Source organism: Mobula hypostoma, chromosome 2, assembly GCF_963921235.1.
Source record: "Mobula hypostoma chromosome 2, sMobHyp1.1, whole genome shotgun sequence".
NCBI lineage: Eukaryota > Metazoa > Chordata > Chondrichthyes > Myliobatiformes > Myliobatidae > Mobula > Mobula hypostoma.
The window spans coordinates 51,465,222-51,487,956 of NC_086098.1; the positions used below are offsets into that span (position 1 = coordinate 51,465,222).

Here is a 22,735-nt window from a genome sequence, read left to right on the forward strand (position 1 = left end):
CTATCAGGCTTGTTAGACACAATCTGCCCTTCACAAAGCCATGCTGACTGTCCCTGATCAGACCATGTTTCTCTGAATGCCCACAGATCCTATTTCTAAGAACCTTTTCCAACAGCTTTCCCACCACAGATGTACGGCTCACTGGTCTATAATTAGCCAGACTATCCCTACTACCTTTTTTGAACACGGGGACGACATTCACCTCCATTCAATCCTCCGGTACCATTCTCATGGACAACAAGGACATAAAGATCCTAGCCAGAGGCTCAGCAAACTCTTCTCTCGTCTCGTGGAGCAGCCTGGGGAATATTCCGTCAAGCCCCAGGGATTTATCCGTCCTAATGTATTTTAACAAATCCAACACCTCCTCTCCCCTAATATCAACATGCTCCAGAACATCAACCTCACTCATACTGTCCTCACCATCATCAAGTTCCCTCTCATTGGTGAATACCCAAGAGAAGTATTCATTGAGGGCCTCGCTCACTTCCACAGCCTCCAAACACATCTTCCCACCTTTATCTCCAATCGGTCCTACCTTCACTCCTGTCACCCTTTTGTTCTTCACATAACTGAAGAATGCCTTGGGGTTTTCCTTTACCCTACTCACCAAGGCCTTCTCATGCACCCTTCTTGCTCTCCTCAGCCCCTTCTTAAGCTCCTTTCTTGCTTCCCTATATTCCTCAATAGACCCATCTGATCCTTGCTTCCTAAACCTCATGTATGCTGCCTTCTTCCACCGGACTAGATTTTCCACCTCACTTGTCACCCATGGTTCCTTCACCCTACCATTCTTTATCTTCCTCACCGGGACAAATTTATCCCTTACATCCTGCAAGAGATCCCTAAACATCGACCACATGTCCATAGTACATTTCCCTGCAAAAACATCATCCCAATTCACACCCGCAAGTTCTAGCCTTATAGCCTCATAATTTGCCCTTCCCCATTAAAAATCTTCCTGTCCTCTCTGATTCTATCCTTTTCCATGATAATGCTAAAGGCCAGGGAGCAGTGGTCATATATAATAGTATCCCTGACCAGTAATGCCACCCCTCCTCCCCTTTACCCCCCTCTCTACCCCTTTTAAGGCACTGAAATCCAGGAATATTGAGAATCCATTCCTGCCCTGGTGCCAGCCAATTCTCTGTAATGGCCACTACATCTTAATTACATGTATGTATCCAAGCTCTCAATTCATCACCTTTGTTCCTGATACTTATTGCATTGAAGTACACGCACTTTAGCCCTTTATTCTGCTTCTCTTTCCTCAAAGCCTCTCTATATGTTAGTTCTGCCTTTACTCCATGCACTTCTTCCACTGCTCTATTGCTCTGAGTCCCAAGCCCCTTGCAAATTAGTTTAAACCCTCCGAACAATGCTAGAACCATGCTTCTGGGACAATGTTCTGTGGACAGACAAGACAAGAGTTGAACCGCTATGTTTGGAGGTAAAAAGGCACTGCACACCAACACTAAAACCTCATCCCAAGTGCGAAGCATGGTGGAAGAAGCATCATGGTTTTGGGCTGCTTATCTGCCTCAGGGCCTGGACAGCTTGCATTTTACAGAAAAATGTCATGGTAGCGGTCTATTGCCTGAACCTAAATAGAAGTTTTGGATGACGCAACAAGGCAATGATCCAAAACACTAGAGTAAATCAACAACAGAATGGTTTAAAAAGAAGAAAATTCATGTTTTGGAATGACCAAGTCAGAGTCCAGATATCCCAGAAATATCAATATACTGAAACAGTTTTGACTGGAGGAATGGTCAAAGTTCCTCCTCCCCATTGTGCAAGTCTGATCAGCAGCTACAGGAAATGTTTGGTGAAGGTTGTTGCTGCTGAATGAGGCTCTGCCAGTTATTAAATACAAGGGTTCACAAACTTTTTCCAGCCTGGACTGTGAATGATTAAACAAGGTGTTCAATAAAGACATGAAAGGGACAATTGTTTGTGTGCTATTAGCTTAGTTAGATTGTGTTTGTCTATTATTGTGACTTAGACGAAGATCAGACCACATTTTATGAGTAATTAATGCAGAAAACCAGGTAATTGCAAAGGATTCCGAATTTTTTTCTTGCAACTACATATGCATTGTGCCAAGTTCCAAAAATACAAACTGAGTAATTGTATAACTACACAATACTGGTATGAATTACAAACAGTCTAAGAGTGAGCCAAAATCGTTTCTATGCTCCCACTTTCTTTTTAAGCTGAAACAAAATAAACAGATCTATGATTGTAAAATCTGTTTCAACATTTGCTATCTAACAGTTACAAACAACCTTACAAGTTAACAATAAAATATGACCTTGTTTATGTAAATCTTCACAAAAGCACATTGATATGGTGTTACTGTATAATTGTTACAAGATAATTTAGTTTTCTTGTTAAAAAAAAACGTATTCCACAACTTGGGATGTTATTTTGTTGTATGCTGCAAAATTTCATTGTTTCACAATTCAGATTATATAACGGGCTTACTTAAAATCCCGTTGTAAGGGTATTTTAAGAAGAAGGGCTGTAGCACCTTATTCTGAGGTTTACTTATATGACTTTTATTATCAGTAGGCAACAGTGTAACTGCTCTGATTCATTTTAAAATTGCTCAAATCTAGAATCTCACAATGTCCAGTATTTGACAGAGGGTGTGTTAAAAAAGCAAAGTTCTAAGGTACCACCATCTCTGACCACATGATGGCACTGTGGAATAGATTTTGCTGCAGGAATCTTTACTGGATCATGCCAGAATGCGGTCTACCTAAATGATTCTACTTCTCTCTGCATCCTGCAACTCCAAACATTCTTACATTATGATTTCCTGGAGAAATACTGCTGGTGAAATGGCAAAGGAAACAGAACACCTGGATGGTTAATGACTACCTTAGAACACAGAAAACCTACAGCACAATACAGGCCCTTCGGCCCACAAAGTTGTGCGGAGCATGTCCCTACCTTAAAATTACTAGGGTTACCCATAGCCCTCTATTTTTCTAAGTTCCATGTACCTATCCAAAAGTCCCTTAAAAGACCCTATCGTATCTGCCTCCACCACCGTCGCTGGCAGCCCATTCCACGCATTCACCACTCTCTGAGTAAAAAACTTACCCCCTGACATCTCCTCTGTACCTACTTCCAAGCACCTTAAAACTGTGCCCTCTCGTGCAAGCCATTTCAGCCCTGGGAAAAAGCCTCTAACTATCCACACGATCAATGCCTCTCATCATCTTTTCTTTCTTTTTAAATCTTTTTATTAATTTTTCAAAATTATAAACTCAATAACAAAGTCGGTACAAAGAGATTGGAAAAATATTCATCAGCATATATAAAATGAATTTTAAGTGACACAGAAATAAAAGACTTCCAAACTCATAATGAGATTAAACATTAAAAAAGAAATAAAAAGAAAAACAAAAAAAACCCAAAAGAAAAAGAAAAAAAAAACAAAAAAAAGGCAAAACAGAGCTAAACCAACAACTTGTATCAGACAAGATCCATAATGTCGCTAACTCCGCTCCTCTCATCATATAATTTTAGAAAAAAGAATCGGAAAGGTCAGATTACATCATATGAAAGTGTTGCATAAAAGGTTTCCAGGTATCTTCAAATTTAACCGAAGGGTCAAAAATATCACTTCTAATTTTTTCAAAATTTAAACTTAATATGGTTTGAGAAAACCATTGGAATGTAGTTAGAGGATTAATTTCCTTCCAGTTCAACAAAATAGATCTTCTCGCCATTACAGTAACAAAAGCTATCATTCGAGAGGCTGAAGAAGATAAAGATCTATGTTCCACTATTGGCGATCCAAAGATTGCCGTAATAGGATGGGGTTTTAAATCAAAGCATAGAACTGTTGAAATAATATCAAAAATGTCTTTCTAATATTTTTCCAAAAGAGGACAGGACCAAAACATATGAGTTAAAGAAGCCACTTCAGAGTGACATCTATCCCAAGTAGGGTTTATATGGGAATAAAAACGAGCTAGTTTATCTTTGGACATATGAGCTCTGTGTACTACTTTAAATTGTATTAAAGTATGTTTAGCACATATAGAAGAAGTACTAACTAACTGAAAAATTTTATCCCATTTCTCTGTAGGCAGGGAAAGTTGAAGTTCCCTTTCCCATTCATTTTTGATTTTATCAGATATATCTGGCCGTAATTTCATAATCATATCATAAATTATTGCCATTAATCCCTTCTGCAAAGGATTAAAACATAAAATTTTATCAAAAATGCCAGCAGGATTTGAAGTCCGAAAGGTAGGCAACGTAGTATTTAAAAAATTTCTTATTTGTAAGTATCTGAAAAAAATGGGATCTAGGCAAATCAAATTTCTCAGATAACTGCTCAGCAGTTATCCAAAAATAGATCACGAAAACATATTATGCCTTTCGTTTTCTATATCAAAAAGGCTTGGTCCATTACCGAGGGTTGGAAAAAGAAATTAGATATAATAGGACTTGATAATATAAATTCATTCAGGCCAAAAAATTTACGAAATTGAAACCATATTCGCAATGTATGTTTAACTATAGGGTTAAAAATTTGTTTATTCACTTTAGATAGTGCAAAAGGCAGTGAAGCTCCTAAAATGGAGGCTAAAGAAAACCCTTGTACAGAATAGCCTTCAAGGTTTACCCAATGTGGGCTTGGAGTTAAATTCCAATCTTGTGTCCAAAATATTAAGTATCGGATATTAATTGCCCAGTAGTAAAATCTTAGGACAGGCAATGCCAAATCACCCTCTTTCTTAGATTTCTGTAAGTATTTTTTACTTAATCTGGGATTTCTATTTTGCCATATATAAGAGGAAATATTAGAGTCAATAGTATCAAAAAAAATTTAGGAATAAAAATCGATATTGCTTGAAATAAATATAAAAATTTGGATAAAATAATCATTTTAAAAGCATTAATACGGCCAATCAATGATAGGGACAAAGGGGACCATTTAGTAATCAGTTGTTTAACCTGATTAATTAATAGTAAAAGGTTGAAATTGAATAGATCCTTATGTATCTTAGTAATTTTAACTTCCAAATAAGTAAAATAATCAGTAATTAGTCTAAATGGAGAATTTCTATAAATAGGAACCTGCATATTTGATGGAAACAGTTCACTCTTACTTAGGTTCAGTTTATAGCCAGAAAAACTACTAAACTGAACAAGCAAAGTTAATACTGCCGGAATAGATTTTCCTGGGTTAGAAATATATAATAGTAGATCAGCTGCATATAGTGATAATTTATGAATCTCATTTCCACGGGTAATACCAAATATATTAGGGGAGTCACGAATGGAAATAGCTAGCGGCTGCAAGGCAATATCAAATAGTAATGGACTAAGAGGGCAACCCTGCCTAGTACCATGGAATAAATGAAAAAACGGGGATCTTTGGTTGTTAGTAAATACCGAGGCCAAAGGGGTAAAATATATCAGCTTAATCCAGGAAATGAATATCGGACTAAAATTAAATTTCTCAAGGGTATTGAATAAATATATCCATTCAACTCTATCAAAAGCTTTTTCAGCATCCAATGAAATGACACATTCTGGAATTTTGGGTGAAGACGTATAAACGATATTCATTAATCTCCTAATATTAAAAAAAAGAGCAACGGTTTTTAATAAATCCAGTTTGATCAGCAGAAATAATTTGGGGTAATACATTCTCCAATCTTGCAGCCAATACGTTAGAAAAAATCTTAGAATCGACATTCAGCAGAGATATAGGTCTATAAGATGCACATTCAGTAGGATCCTTATCTTTTTTAAGAATTAGGGAAATAGAAGCTCGATAGAAAGATTGTGGTAATTTACCTATTGAAACTGCATCCCTAAAAACACTACATAGCCAAGGAGTTACTGTAGTTGAGAAAAATTTTTAAAATTCTACTGTAAATCCATCTGGACCAGGTGCTTTACCTGAGTTCACTGAAAAAATAGCATTCTTTATTTCCTCTACTGTAATAGTACATCTAATTTTGAACGTTCATTAGATGATAATTTTGGAATATTCAATTTCTTAAAAAATTCATGCATTATAGTGGACTCATCAGGAAATTCTGATTGATAAAGGGAGGTATAAAATTCTTGAAAGAATTTATTAATCTCGTCATGGTCAACTGTCAAAGTGCCATCTTGTTTACGAATTTTAAGAATCTGTCGTTTAACCGAGGCCGATTTCAATTGATTAGCTAAAAGTTTCCCAGTTTTATCACCACGTATATAAAATTGACTCTTAGTTTTGATTAATTGACTTTCAATTGAAGATGATAATAAGAGGTTATGTTCCATTTGAAGTTCAACTCTCCGTTTATAAAGTTCTTGACTAGGAGCTATAGAATATTTCTTATCAACTTCTTTAATCTTGTCAACCAGTTTAAGTATTTCCTTATTAGTTCGCTTTTTTAGTCCAGCAGTGTATGAAATAATTTGTCCACGAATATATGCTTTAAAAGTATCCCAGAGAATCCCACTGGAAATATCATCCGTGGAATTCGTGGTAAAGAAAAACTTAATCTGTTCATCAATAAACCTAATGAAATCTGAATCTTGAAGCAAAGAGATATTAAATTCCATTGTCTAGAATTAGTAGATATATCCCTTAAGTTAATAAATAATTTCAACGGTGCATGGTCAGAAACAGCAATAGAATCATATTCACAACCCGTAACAAAAGGAATTAATCGAGAGTCAATAAGAAAGTAGTCAATTTTTGAATAGTGCTGATGTACATGTGAAAAAAAAAGAGAACTCTTTGTCATTCGGATGGAAGAATCTCCAAATTTTTGTGATTCCAGAGTTGGTCATAAAAGAGTTAATAACGGTAGCCGATTTATTCGGAAGTGCTTGATTAAACTTGGATCTAAATATCAAAGGATTTAAACAACAATTAAAATCACCACCCATAATCAGCATATAGTCATTTAAGTTGGGAAGAGATGCGAGGAGATTCTTAAAAAAATCAGGACAGTCAACATTTGGGGCATAAACATTGAGCATAGCAACTTTTTTGTTAAATAGCAAGCCAGTAATCAACAAAAATCTGCCATTAGAATCTGAAATCGTCTCACAGTGCATAAATGAAATTGACAAATCTATAAATATAGAAACACCTTTTACTTTAGCTTGTGAATTCACATGATACTGCTGCTCCTTCCAGAATCTAAAGAAACGTTGATTATCCTCTTTCCAGACATGAGTTTCTTGTACAAAAATAATAAGAGCATTCATCCTATGGAATACATTAAAAATTTTCTTCCGTTTAATCGGGTGGTTTAAACCATTTGTATTCCAAGAAACTAGATTGATAGTCTTATCCATCATAATGAGCTCAAGTATAAAGTATGTAAAGGGTTAATCAGAGTAGAGACTCATGACCCTGGAAGAGGCAAAAAGGTCCAGAGAGGAACCAGAAGTTACGACATTTCAGACATTTTGGTAGTTTCTGGTCAGCCCGTTTAAAAAGAAAAAAATGAAAAAGGAATAAAAGAAAAAATACCACCCACCTCCCACAAAACCCCAGAAAAAAGCCAGACAGTGGCCAATGCTAAATCTAAGACGAAACCTACCCTCAGCTTTCCGGAGGGCGACCCAACAGAAATACGTTTATCAAAAAAAGACACCACCCTTACGGAAAAAAGTAAAAACTAGCAATAACAAGAAAAAAAATCTTAAAACGATTAAAAGTATCAAATAGTTCCTTGCTACTCATATTTCAAAGAACATTAAACGTTAAATCATATTACTATATTAATTTTTCAAATATAAATGATCGGAAATGACGTGAGAAACAGCAAGGATTCTGGGGAGAAGAAAAAAACAATCCCCCATTTTAAAATATAATACCTTAGTAACATTTCAAAAAGAAAACAAGCATTAAACTTATAACTAAATAACTACCCAAAGATATTAAGAGTAAGATACACAGGATCACTAACAGAAAAGCCTAATATTGTTTAACTATATAAAATGAACCTACACTACCAGATCGAAAAAACAAAACCTCGAACTAAACAATCAGAGATGAGAGAAAAAAAACCAAACAATACATTGATTAATCCTCCGTAAAGGGAGGCAGATCATCAAGAAAACTTTGGGCTTCCATCGGATTTTTAAACAGGCTACGCGAGTTATCTGGCATAACCACTCTCAGACGGGCTGGAAACAGTTGCGCTATTTTATAGCCCCGACAATAGAGTTCTGCCATCTGAGGTTTAAAAGCCATCCGTTTTTTCAGTACGTCTTAGTTGTAGTCTTCAATAATTCTGAACTGAAATCTTGAAATTCGATCATACCTTTCTTCCGAGCAGCTCGGATAACTCGTTCCTTCTTGTGGACATAATGAAACCGAATAATGATCGGTCTCGGTTTGGCCGATTTCTCCGGATTAAAACGGAATGAGCGATGAGCACGATCTAATATTGGTGGTTCTTCCAATATATCAGAGCCAAACACATCCATTAGCAATTTAGAAAAATATTTGCTAGGATCTCCCTTCTCAACATCCTCAGGAAAACCAATTACTCGCAAATTCTGTCGTCGGGAACGATTTTCAAGATCGATAGTCTTAGCTTGATAGCGTTCCAATTGCTGAGTTACCAAAGTTAAAAAACATTTTTCAAGCGCTTCAATTCACTTCATCTAATTCCGAAATTCGGACTTGATGTTGGTCGATTTCACATCTGAATGTTCTTGATTCTTCTTTCCTCAAATTCAATGCTTCTTCAATTGCGGTGAGTCTTCGATTAACTGTATCTTCTAAAAGTTTCTTCATTAGTTCCATAGTTACCGGAGTTTCCTTCAAAGTTCCAGGATCACCATTTTTTTCCCGTTCCCGGCAGAACCTTTCCCTTCTTTAGCTTCTCGTGCTCTGGTATTCATTTTCAATAAGTAGAAGTCGTAGTTCAATAATATAGATTGTTTAGTGTAGGTATAGGGAAGGTAAGTAAGAGTGGTTACATGTAAGAAAGTAAAGGGTACGGAGCAACGCCCAAATGCAGTTCACTCCATGAGTCCCCTGCCGGAAAGTCCCCTCATCATCTTATACACCTCTATCAGGCCACGTCTCATCCTCTGTCGCTCCAAGAAGAAAAGCCCTAGTTCACTCAACCTGTTTTCATAAGGCATGCTCCTCAATCCAGGCAACATTCCTGTAAATCTCCTCTGCACCCATTCTATGGTTTCCACATAGGGGTGTAGGGTCAGGGAGGGGTAGCACCTCTGGTGGGGTAACATGTCGCGTCTTTCTCAGGGCGGTTTGTCCACCTTTGGTCCCCACCTGGAACTCAGCTCTCACTCGTGGCTCCCCGTAGCTGTTTGCATGTGACAGCGGCCACACCCTGGGCATCGGCTTCAACAAGCCGGCTAAACCAAGTGAGGGTAGCCGATGGGTCTCAAACCCTCGGTGAGACAGGGAGTTGCCTATCCCAGCATGTGAAGACAGACTCTGGCAGATTGAGCGAAGAGACCAATGGAAGGTCCAATGGTCAAGAAGGCGGTCTCTGCAAGTGTTGTGGAACATATAGAGCAGGACAAGACACAGAAGACATCCTGGTCATCCACTGCGCCTAGTCCCATCTCCAGCTGTCTTGACTCTTGTCTTGCCACTGGATCCAGATGGGAATTGGGAAGAGAAAGTGAGGCTGACGCTGCGCAACTCTCCCTCACTTAAATCCATATCAAGCGCTGGTCTCGACAACATCATAGCTGGCTGGTGGCGCAGTGACATCAGTGCCGGACTCCAGGAGCAAAGGTTCACGAGTTCGAATCTAATTGAGCTGCTCCTAGGCACACTTACCATCCATGCTGGGTTGAGTGTCGAGCTAGCAACTCGACCTCGTAAAAAGTACTAATGGTGTCGAGGGCTTCATTGATAACGATGGACGAACCTTATGGTTTCCACATCCTTCCTGTAGTGAGGCAACCAGAACTGAGCACAGTACTCCAAGTGGGGTCTGACCAGGGTCCTACGTAGCTGCAATATTACCTCTCGGCTCCTAAATTCAATTCCACGATTGATGAAGGCCAATACACGGTATGCCTTCTTAACCACAGAGTCAACCTGTGTAGCTGCTTTGAGCGTCCTATGGACTCGGACCCAAAGATCCCTCTGATCCTCCACACTGCCAAGAGTCTTACCATTGATACTATATTCTGCCATCATATTTGACCTACCAAAATAAACCACTTCACACTTATCTGGGTTGAAGTCCATCTGCCACTTCTCAGCCCAGTTTTGCATCCTATCAATGTCCCGCTGTAACCTCTGACAGCCCTCCACACTATCCACAACACCCCCTACCTTTGTGTCATCAGCAAATTTACTAACCCATCCCTCCACTTCCTCATACAGGTCATTTATAAAAATCACAAAGAGTAAGGGTCCCAGAACAGATCTCTGAGGCACACCACTGGTCACCGACCTCCATGCAGAATATGACCCATCCACAACCACTCTTCGCCTTCTGTGGGCAAGCCAATTCTGGATCAATAAAGCAATGTCCCCTTGGATCCCATGTCTCCTTACTTTCTCAATAAGCCTTTCATGGGGTTCCTTATGAAATGCGTTGCTGAAATCCATATACACTATATCTACTGCTTTCCCTTCATCAATGTGTTTAGTCACATCCTCAGAAAATTCAATCAGGCTCGTAAGGCACGACATGCCCTCGACAAAGCCATGCTACTTTCTCAATCAATGATATGCTGGTATTAAAATAAAATAGATAACTGTGAATCAAATTTGAATCATTTCCAACACAGAAGGAGAAGAAGCAAAGAAAGATTGAATTAAGAAAAGTATTTAAAATGGCAAAGAAAAGTGAGTGATCTGTGGACAGGTTGTCATAGGTTACAATGGGACAGGGTGCAGAGTTGAGCTGAGAAATGGCGCATGGAGCTCAATCCAGAAAAGAGTGAAGTAATGCACTTTGGAAGGTCAAACTTGATGGCAGAATACAAAGTTAATGATGTGATTCTTGACAGAGGGATCTTGAAGTCCACAACCATAGATCTCCCAAAGTTGCTGCACAAGTTGATAGGGTGGTTAAGAAAATGTACCTTAAGAAAGTTGGCCTTCATTAAGATTGAATTCAAGAGCCACAAGGATGTTGCAGCTCTGTAAAACCCTAGTTAGAAACACATTTGGAATATTGTGTTCAGTTTCAGTTACTGCATTATAGCTTTAGGAAAGGTGGAGAGATTTACCCAAGCAAGTCTTGTGAGTTCAGTTTGAACGAGCTAGAGCTTTTTTTTCCTTTGGAACAAAATAAGTTAAGAGGGGTAGATCAAGTGGGAAACCAGACACCTTTTCCTAGAGTTGAAATAACTAATACAAGGGGGCATAAGGTGATTGGAGGAAAGTATGGGGGGGGGAGGGGACATTAAGGATATTTTTTTTGTGCAGAGTGGTAGGTACATGGCACATGCTGCAAAGGGTAGTGGTAAAGGCATTTACACTATGGACATTTCAAAGACTGAGACATGAATGGAAAATTGAGGGCTATTTAGGAGGGAAAGATTAGATTGATGATCTAAGAGCAAGTTAAAAGGTCAGCACAATACTGTGGGTTGAAGGGCCTATACTGTGCTGTAAAATAAACAGGAAAAATGAAAAAAATATTTTCAATCATTTGGATTAGAAGTTGATTGTCAATTTATCACATCATTAAACAATACTTACGCAGTTAATTTCCAGATTTACCTTTCGTGAGTTTAACAACCAAACAATGTACAAATCCAGCATGGTTTTACAAATAAACACAGGAAGGTTGACAATAATTTTTGAGCAATGCATAGAAAACAATGACTTCTGAAGTTTATTTTAAATTTATGCAAATTTTCTTATCTCCATATTAATATCAGCATGCAACAGAGAATTTTCCAGTCAGATTTGGCATGATCACTAGACATTCTTTGGTATCAACCTTACAAAAGACTGATGAACTAAGTGTTCCAATTTCAAATCCATTGATGAGGAATATTACAAGGTACAGCCAAGAAGAGAATATAGCCAAAGACTGAATTTTTAAAAAAACAAATGCTAGAATTAAGAAATAAATTACCAACTATTTTCAGTTATTTTCCCATTTACCTCATCCCTATCCACATCTATCTCGCATCCCTTTCCCACTGCCTGCAACGTTCCTCTAACTTAGCCAGTAGCTCATCTCCCACCTCTCCCCAACCTCGAGTACCTATGCCTAAATACTCTCCTCACAGTAGATACCATCAATTATCAATAGCTAGTTTTCACCCTATCTTTCCCTCCACCTAAAAGCAACAAGATCTGATGGGTCCTTTTCCTCTACTGCATGAGATCAAACATAAAAGTTAACAATTATCACCTAATATACAAATGATTGAAAGCATTCATGAGTAGCAGTGACCTGTAGAAGCCGCTGTCAACTGCTTCAACTCACCCTGAATGGATCAGTGCATGTGTTAGTGAATTATTTAATTCACTATTAAATTCAGTCATGTCCAAATAAGCATTTTTGGAAGACCCAATTTACTGGCAGAATGCACAATGAACTAAACAAATGTAAATAAAAGACTTACAGTGAATACCGGGGAAAACCATGCATCTTACCAATTTGAAAACATTCTATAGAAACTATATGTTAAAGAAAGAAATACTTAAACTCAAAAGGCAACTTCCTTTTCAAAGATTCTAACTTTAGACTTAACGAGTTGAAATTGCAACGAAGTAACACCTGCCGTAAGTTATTCCTTTGAAGACAATTTTATTGCCGTTCTTTGGAATATTAAAGATCAACTACATTGGCCAATTTGACAGTTTAAGCCAAAACACAAGTTTGGCCTGGTTTTAACGCAAGACGCATCTCAAGGAGAGTCAAACTTCAGGCTTGAAAATGTAGGGAAACTCTCTGAGGCCATTTTTCAAAATTCAACATTAAATCCCAAATCTCTGAGGCCTAATAAAAAAATTCTGGGCTAATGCAACTTAATGGTAAAACGCTCATTATCTTTAAAGCAATAGTACAAAAATATTTACAAAATATATTAAATGCATTGTATTTCATATTTACAAATAAAAATTTTTGCATGTGATCTATTTATTGACACAATGTTGAATATTCAAACTTACTTGCATGCCTGCATTCCCCATTTGGGGTAGTTGCTTCTAAATTCCGAGTTGAGTCTTGAGCCACATCTCTATTTGCTTCTGAACTGTGATTTGTCTGATTTACTGCTGCTGTTGCGGCTGCTGCTGCTAAATCTGCACACAGTAAATATAGTTCACAATACTGCAGGAAAATTTCTTAATAACAAAACATCAGTCTCAATCTACATTAATTTTTCCAGCAACCATTATTTAAAAGAGGTTTAAATGTCCTTAAGAATTAACCGAACAGTGTTTAAAAATGAACTAACTAGGTTTATTGCTACAGTTTATTACAGACTAGACAACAGGGTGACCCGTTGGGGCACCCTTTCAGTGAAGGGTAGTGCAGTCTGATGTGACCAGAATGAACATTAAATTTTCCTGAATGCTATTGGTATCGCTTTGCTTTGGAAACTGAAGTAGAAAACCTCAGTTTATTAAATAAGAACGACACGTAGCAAAGCAAATATAGCTCCTCCTCATTTAACGAAGGACACTTTTGATGGCATCATTTCTGGTTTATCTGCCACCCTTGTGCTTCTCGTTGTCATTCTGGAGACGTGCAATCCTTTCATTCCCTGTCTCTTCATCTCTTCTGCTATTTGTTCTTTGTCTCTGATCCTGGAGACGTGCATTTCTCAGCTCCTTTGTCTCTTCCCCTCTCCTCCTTCTGTGCCTGTTTTTGTCATTCTGGAGACATGCATGCCTCTCCTCTGTCTTTTCTTCTCTCATCTTTTTTTGTCCTGACTCTTTGATCCTGGAGTCGTGCGGCCCTGGCCTCATCCGATTCTTGTTCTCTCCCTCTCCTTACCACTTCCCGATGATGTTTGGCATCATCTCTTTACCATAATGACCCCCTTCCCTTTCCACGTGGCATAATTAGGCTGACCATTTTTTTTTCACCCTAATGCTGGATAGAAGATACGAAGCACTAACACCAAAGTATGTTGATTATTCTTGATGATGTGGTTGGCACTCTCCTAAATGGATGTGATATAGTCACCGCTGTCCTTTGACTGCAGCAAAGGGTTTTATGGGTGTCTCAAAGTACGTCATTACAATAAGATTTAATTATCTCTCATTGATGGGTGGCAGTTAGATCTGTCCCAATCCTGCACATGCTGATGGTGATTAGCAGAATGTGACCCCTCGAAATAGAGCTGCCCTGCCCTTTTGCTCTGGTAGGTGTCGCTGCTGAGGCTGACCGTGCGCATGCGTCGGGCTGTCGCGTCCCGATTTCCATGAAGGCCGATTGGGACTCGGGTGAAAGCCAGCCTGTTGATTTTTGGCGAATGAACAATTTTACATGAATATATAACCCTGAACTTTGCCTGCATTCTGTAAGTTAGCACATTTTAATCGATTTAGCAAAAAAAACGTGTCACTGTAATGCACCGTTTGCGCTAATTGGAGGTCACAAACAGAGCATGAGTGTTTTAGTAGTATATAGATAGTGCTGATTAGTTACAACAGGATTTTTAAAGACTAGTTTCCCTGAAAAAAAATAGGTGAAGCAAATTCAATTCAAACTAGGAAGCAACAGGTGAACTAATTATCAATCAAACAAACAAACATGAGGGCTTATTGAAAGTGCAATAATGCTTGATGCTTAAACTTTTAAAGATCAGATACTGAACGGGATAAAATCAAATGAAGGCTCCTGAGAACAAGTCTACAAGGAAAAATGGCAGACGTTCAAAACACAAAATTGGAAATGCTGCAGCTGAATTTCATCTTGGCAAATGAAGAGTGGAAAAGAAACATATTCAATATGATCAAAGCAACAGGTACTTAAACACAGGATATTAAGTCTGTGTAATTGTAGCCAAAGCTAATAAAATGGAATAAGAACAATTAAGTGCATTGAGTACATATAATAGAAGGATCTGCAGAGGATACTGGTGATCAAAATATTAATTATGGTTTGTTAAAGCATACAAGAAGTGCTTAAAACAAAATAAGGTGGACTATAGCTATAACAGCATCATCATCTGCAGGTTGCTTGTCAGGTCACTGAAATATAAACCCACTGCAGTATCATCTAAACTCTGGAATTGCAACTCAAAAACGACAGGAATATTTTGATGAAAATAACTGCAGCAAATCCAAGTAGCCAGTTCACCACCATCTTCTCAAGGACAATCAAGAATAGGTAATAAATTTTATCTGTGCCTATATTCCAGAAAATTAATATGTTTTTATTCACTTTCAAAGTTACAAATAAGATTAAAAATATTATGCAACATAATTGAGAAATACTTTATCCCTCAAAAAGCTGGAATAAACAGCAGCAAATAAAAGCACAATGAATACAAATATACAACAGGTTTCAAGTGAAGAACCAGAAACTTGAATGCAACAAACATGTAAAACAGTTAGAAAAGTAGATGAAGAATGATAATTTAAGGAGTTTATCAGTCAAAACAAAATTCAATAGATTGCAGGAAAAAATTAGGGTTCATAAACAAACAAAATATTGAACAGTGCAGTTTTCTCTAAACGCCATTGCTGGACCTAATCCAGCAACAAGCGAGCATTAATCCATGGGGCAGAACAACACTGACCCTAACTTTGTTGTATTGATCACAAAGCTGTTACCGTTTGACATGACAACAAATTTTTAAATGCACGCATCCCTTGAATTATGGAAATCCAGAAATCACTGAAGATGGGAACCACCTTTTCAAACATCCCCTTGCATAATCAGCAGGATCAATAAACTAATGAAATCTTCAGGTATTTATGAACTATTCTTATGACAGACAGTAAATTCTGACAATGTTATCCTTTGCTGTACAAGGTGCAACATGGTCCTTTTAAAAAAGATTTCCCAGGACATAATCACTGCTCAACAAACCTTATGCACCACAAACACTAAATTTTCCCGATTCTATCTATATATCTAGCTTGTCATATTTCAAAATGTGTGCATTTATAATTTTGGAGCATATAAAACATAGCAATGTACAGCTCAGGAAGAGGCCATTCACCTCACTATGTCTGCATTGACCATGATGCTTATCCCATCAGCCTGTATGTGGGAATCCGTAGGTTGATAAAATATGTCATTAGACAGCTTGTATCCAGCAATGAAGACAGAGAGATCGAGAAAGGGTAGGGAGGTGTTGGAAATGAACTAAGTCTATTTAAGGACAGGGTAGAAGTTGAAGGCAAAGTATCTCAATCTGGAACAGATGCCTCCAACCAGATGGCATGAACAGTGATTTCTCCTTCCAGTATTTTTTTTCCATAGAGTCATGGAGAGGTACAGCACAGAAACAGGCTCTTCAGCCCATCTAGTCCAAGCTGAAACCATTTAAATTGCCTACTCCAATCGACGTGCACTGGGACCATAGCCCTCTATATACCTACTATTCATGTACCTATCCAAACTTCTCTTAAACGCTAAGATCAAGCACACGTCACCACTTGTGCTACCAGATCATTTCACACTTTCACAACATTCTGATTGAAGAAGTTTCCCCTCACCTTTCATCCTTAACCCATGATCTCTGATTGTAGACCCACCTAACCGCAGTGGAAAAAGCCTGCTTACATTTACCTTATCTATATCTCTCATAATTTTGTATAACTTTATCAAATCTCCTCTCAATCTTCTATGTTCTAAAGAATACAGTTCTAACCTATAACTCAGGACCTCTAAATCCAGCAACATCCATGTGAATTTTCTCTGCACTCTTTCATCCTTATTTACATCTTTCCTGTAGGTAGGTGACCAAATCTGCACACAATACTCCAAATTAGACCTCAACAACATCTTACACAACTTCAACATAACATTCCATCTCCTGTACTCAATACTTAGATTTATGAAGGCCAACAAAGATTTCTTTATGACCCTATCTACCTGTGTTGCCACTTTCAACAAATTATGGACCTGTATTCCCAAGTCCCTATGTCCTACCACACTCCCCAGTGCCCAGCTGTTCACAGTGTAAGTCCTATGCTGATTGGTCCTACCAAAGTGCAAAACCTTGCAATTGTCTGCATTAAATTCCATCTGCCATTTTTCAGCCCATTTTTCCAGCTGATGCAGATCCCTATGCAAGCAATGAGGGCCTTCCTCACTGTCTGCTATACCACCAATCTTGATGCCGTCTGCAAATTTGCTGATCAATTTAACCATACTATCATCAAGATCATTGATCTAGATGACAAACAACAGAAGGACACAGCACTGATCCCTGCAGCACTCCATTAGTCACAGGCTTCCAGTCAAAGAGGCAACACTCTAATATCACTTTCTGGCTTCTTCCACAAAGCCAATGCCTAATCTAATTTAGTACCTGATCTTAAGTGTCAAGTGATGGAACCTTCTTGACCAGCCTCCAATGCGGGACCTTGTGAAATGCCTGACAAAAGTCCATGTAGAAAACACCCACTACCTTCCCTTTGTCCACTTTCCTAGCAACTTCCTTGGAAAAACTCTACAGGATTGGTTAGACATAACCTACCACACACAAAGCCATGCTGACTAACCTTAATCAGTCCATGTCCATCCAAATACTTACATATCCAGTGCCTTAGAATACCTTCCAATAACTTTCCCACAACTGATGTCAGACTCACCAGCTTTTAATTGCCTGATGTGGCCGGGACTAGGTGAGGTAAGCGTTCGGCATGGACTAGAAGGGCCAAGATGGCCTGTTTCCGTGCTGTAATTGTTATATGGTTATATGATGTATGTTTAGAGTTTTTTTTAAAACAACGGAACGACATTGGCTATCCTCCAATCCTCTGGTACCTCTCCAGTTGCTAAGGGCATTTTAAATATCTCTGCTAGAGTCCTGGCAATTTCTGCACTTGCCTCGCATAGGGTTCAAGGGAACACCTTGTCAGGCTCTGGGGATTTTTCCACGCTGATTTGCCTCAGGATAGAAAACACTTTCTTCTCTGTAATATGTACACGGTCCATGAAATTTATGCCGTATCGCCTTACCTCTGTAGTCTCTATATCCGCCCCGAGTAAATATAGCTGCGAAGAATTCATGTAAGATCTCCCCCATCTGGTTTGGCTCCATTCTGGTTGACCAGAGGACCAATTTTGTCCCTTGCAATCCTCTTGCTCCAAACATACCTGTACAATCCCTTAGGAATTTCCTTCACACTGTCTGCTAGAGCAACTTCATGCCTTCTTTTAACCTCCCTGATTTCTTTCTGAAGTGTTCTCTTGCATTTCTTGTACCTCAATTGTTGAGGTACAATAGCATCTCAATTGTTCCTACTTGGCTATATCTGCTATGCACCTCCTTTTTTCTCTTAACCAGAGCCTCAATATCTCTTGTAAACCAAGGTTCCCTACACCTGTTATCTTTACCTTTTATTATGACAACCTTCTACTTTCCAAGTACACCTTTGCCAGAAAACAGCCTGTCCCACCCAACACTTGCCAGATTATTTCTGATACCATCAAAATTAGCCTTTCCCCAATTTAGAATCATAGAAATCTACAGGACATTACAGGCCCCTCAGCCCACAATGTTGTGCCAACCATATAACCTACTCTAGAAACTGCCTAGAATTACCCTACTGCATAGCCCTCTATTTTTCTAAGCTCCATGTACCTGAGTCTCTTAAAAGACCCTATTGTATCCGCCTCTACCACTGTTGCTGGCACTGCATTCCACACCCCCACCTCTCTCTGTGTAAAAAAACATACCTCTGATATTCCCCTCGTACCTACTTCTGAGCACCTTAAAATTAAGCCCCCTCATGTCAGCCATTTCAGCACTGGGAAAAAGCCTCTAGTGATCCACATGATCAATGCGTCTTATCATCTTATACACCTCTATCATGTCACTCCTTATATTCCATCGCTCCAAGAAGAAAAGACCAAGTTCACTCAACCTATGCTTTCCAATCCAGGCAACATCCTTGTAAATCTCCTCTGCGCTCTCCTTTTAGTATCCACACCCTTCCAGTCATCGGTACTTCTGTCCCTATTGATGATGCAAAGATCATCGCCAGAGGTTCAGCAATCTCCACCCTCGCTTCCCACAGTAACCTGGAGTATCTCTCATCGGTCCCAGCGACTTATCTAACTTAATACCTTTCAACAGCTCCAGAACATTCTTTTTCTTAATGTCTATAAACTAAAGTGTTTCAGTCCACTGTAAGTCAACCTCACAATTGCCAATGTCCTTTTCACTGGTGAATACTGAAGTACCTCTGCTATGTCCTCCAGCTCCATGCACATTTCCACTATTACACCTGATTGGTCCTATTGTCACACAGTTAATCCTCTTGCTCTTCATATATTTACAGAATGCTTTGAGGTTTTCCTTAATCCTGCTCACCAAGGCCTTCTCATGTCCCCTTCTAGTTCTCCTAATTTCATTCTTGAGCTCCTTCCTGGCACCCCTGTAATTTTCTAGAGCTCTAACAGAACCTGGTTTCTTGAACTTTGCTTAAACTTTTGTCTTCTTCTTAACTAAATTTTCTACATCCTTTGTACACCAAGATTCTTTTACTTTACCATCTTTTCCCTGCCTCAATAAAACATACCTATGCAGAACGCCATGAAAATGTTCCCTGAACATTTGCCACATTTCTGCCATGCACTGGCCTGAGAATATCTGCTCCCAATTTATGTTCCCAAGTACCTACCAAATAGCATATTTCTCCCTACCCCATTTAGGACCAAGATGAGGAGGAACTACAGTCAGCCCTCCTTATCCGCAAGCTCCGCACGCGCAAATTCAACCAACTGCGAATCGAGAAAACCCGAAAGTGCTCTCCCAGCAGTTGTTGTTCGAGCATGTACAGATTTTTTTTTCCTTGTCATTATTCCCTGCATTATATTTTTTTCCTTGTCATTATTACAATAACAATTATTTTACATGGCATTTACATTGTATTAGGTATTATAAGTAATCTAGAGATGATTTAAAGTATGTGGGAGGATGTGCGTAGGTTATCGTGGATCGGGATTGAAAAAAAGAAAACAGAAGTTCTCTTACTAAGCAAGTTAGAACAGGTACATACGGTATTATTTAGTGTCAGTTAGTCAAACGTTTGTCTTAGTATGTAGTATATATTTTACCTTCCTACGCATATAAAACACTTAAGAAACGTATGTTTCAGCGCTGGGTCGGGAACAGAAGTTCCCGAGTTCGAGCCAGTGGCAGACCGCTCCCGAGCGCGCTCTCCATCCCTGCCGGGTTGATCTGAAGGACCAAAAACCCAAAACCCCAAAACCCAATAATTAAACCACTGCGTTGCTCAGTAATAATTGTAGCTTCCATCGGGGCAGGCCATTTCTCACTTCATCCTTTAAAATTGTTCCGATCGGTGACCGACTCTAGCCTAACACTTTTCCAATGACCAATGGTGTTTCACCTCCTTCTGATCGCTTTATTATTTCCACTTTATTTTCAATCGTGATCATGATTATTTTCGTGAACAGAACACTGCGGATTCAGAGCTCCGCCCCCGGGTCCTAATGTCCACCGCACTGAAACAGGTTAAATAAGGTCCGGGGTTCCGCTGGGCCGTAAGGTCCACCGCATTTAGAAAGGTTGAATAAGGGACTTGAGCATCCGCGTTTTTTGGTATCCGTGAGGGGTCCCGGAACCAATCCCTTGTGGATAAGGAGGGCCGACTGTACTTTTCCCAAAGAGTGGTAAATTGTTGGACTTATCAGCCCAATGAAGCAGTGGAGGCTACCTCAGTAAGTATATTTAAGACAAGGTTGGATAAGGTTTTTGCATAGTAGGGGTATTAAGGGTTATGAGATAAAGGTAGGTATGTGGAGATGAGTCCATGGTCAGATCAGCCATGATCTTATTGAATGACGGAACAGGCTCGATGGCCCAGATGGTCTACTCCTGCTCCTATTTCTTACGTTTCTTATAAAATGAATCAGTCTGCACCCAAATAAATTAAGATACGTGCAGACCAGGACTGATCACTACAAACAAGGTAGCTGACAGGCCTGTCAAAACACTAAGCATTTCACTCAGAACAGGGCTGAGCCTTCTTCTCTGGACATGACACTCAAAAAGCACAACCTTCCACCAAGTCCAGACAAACAATAATGCTGGGGCAAAAAGTCAACAGAAATTGAAATGGACTAAATGTGCCAACCACAAACACTCTGGCAACAAATGCAGCAATTGTCTGCTCTATTCATATGATTGAGAATCGCAGTACAGCTCAATGCTGTACTTAAGTTTGCTGATGACACCACAGTTATTGGCTGAATCAAAAATTGGTATATGAATGAGAAATTGAAAATTCGGTTGAATGGTGCCACAACTACCTCTCATAAAGAGCTCATTATCAATTACAGGAGGAAGACGCTGGAGGCCCATGAGATGGTCCTCACCAGGGTAATGAAAGTAGAGATAGTCAGTAGCTTTAAATTCTTTGGCGTTAACATATCAGAGAATCTGTATTGGAACCAACACAAAGAAGGCAGATTTTGTTTAGATTTGGCATGTCACCAAAGACTTTGACAAACTTATATAGATGCACACTGGAGAATATCCTAACTAGTTGCACCACAGCTTAGTATAGAAACACTAATGCCCAGAAATGGAAAAAGCTACAGAACGGGGAGGATACAGTCCAGACCATCACTGACAAAGCCCTCCACACCAGTGAGTATATTTACATGGGGCAATGCCACAAGAAAGCAGCATCCATCATCGATGACCACCCCCACCCCCCAACCCCCCCCCCACAATATCCTAACCATGCATTGTTCTTGCCACTGCAATCAGGAAGGAGGTATAGAAGCCTTAGGTCCCACCCACAGTACCAAGTTCAGGAACAGATATAGCCCTAAAACCATCAGGCTCCTGAATCAGCATAAATAACCTCATTCACCACTATTCTGAACTGATTCTACAACCTACAAGGACTCTTATATTCTTTTGCACATTGGTTGTTTATCAGTCTTTTTTGATTATGCATAGTTTTTTGTAAAATTCTATTGTGTTTTTTTCTCTGTAAAAGCCTGCAGGAAAATGAATCTCAAGGTAGCATGTGGTAACATATACATACTTAGATAATAAATTTACTTTGAATTTGCAGTACCTTACTTCTACTTCTGAAGGCTTTACCACCATTTATAAAGGATGTCAGAAGTAACAGAATACCCTCTATTTTGCAGAGCAAGAGCAATTCCAACATAAGGAGTTAGCTATTCCTCATCTGAACACAGCTAGCTACTTTATTCACTCTTCATCCTCCACAATAAAAAGACAATCTCTCCACTACTGATACATCCTGGTTGAGGTGGCCATCATCTCCAAGGCTCCCAGCAATAACCTGCTGACACTTATGAGAACTGCTTCCAAAAGCTTGACTAGTATTACCTAGAAGGTACTGGACAGAAAATACCTGGAAACCGAGATTCTCTCATGTCCTCTTTCCAACTATACTCTGGTATAGGGGCAGGTGTAGCACTTGTTCTGCTTGCATGGATATTTGCCAAGAGGATGATCACTAGGGAGGGATGAATGGATAAGGGAGTCACATAGGGAGTGATTGCTGCAGAAAGCAGGAAGTTGGGGGGTGGGGGAGGGAAAGATGTGTTTGGTGGTGGGATCCCACTGGAGATGGCTGAAG

At 39.1% G+C, this 22,735-nt stretch overlaps 1 protein-coding gene across 1 annotated transcript in view; it reads right to left on the reverse strand.

Annotated features, from left to right (window-relative positions):
* The window catches only part of atad2b (ATPase family AAA domain containing 2B), a 200,965-nt gene that overhangs the window by 20,375 nt on the left and 157,855 nt on the right, over window positions 1-22,735 (reverse strand). Inside the window, exon 24 of the mRNA XM_063036823.1 lies at window positions 13,124-13,255. Within this exon, the coding sequence (XP_062892893.1) occupies window positions 13,124-13,255 (132 nt within the window). The remainder of the gene's footprint in view (window positions 1-13,123; window positions 13,256-22,735) is intronic.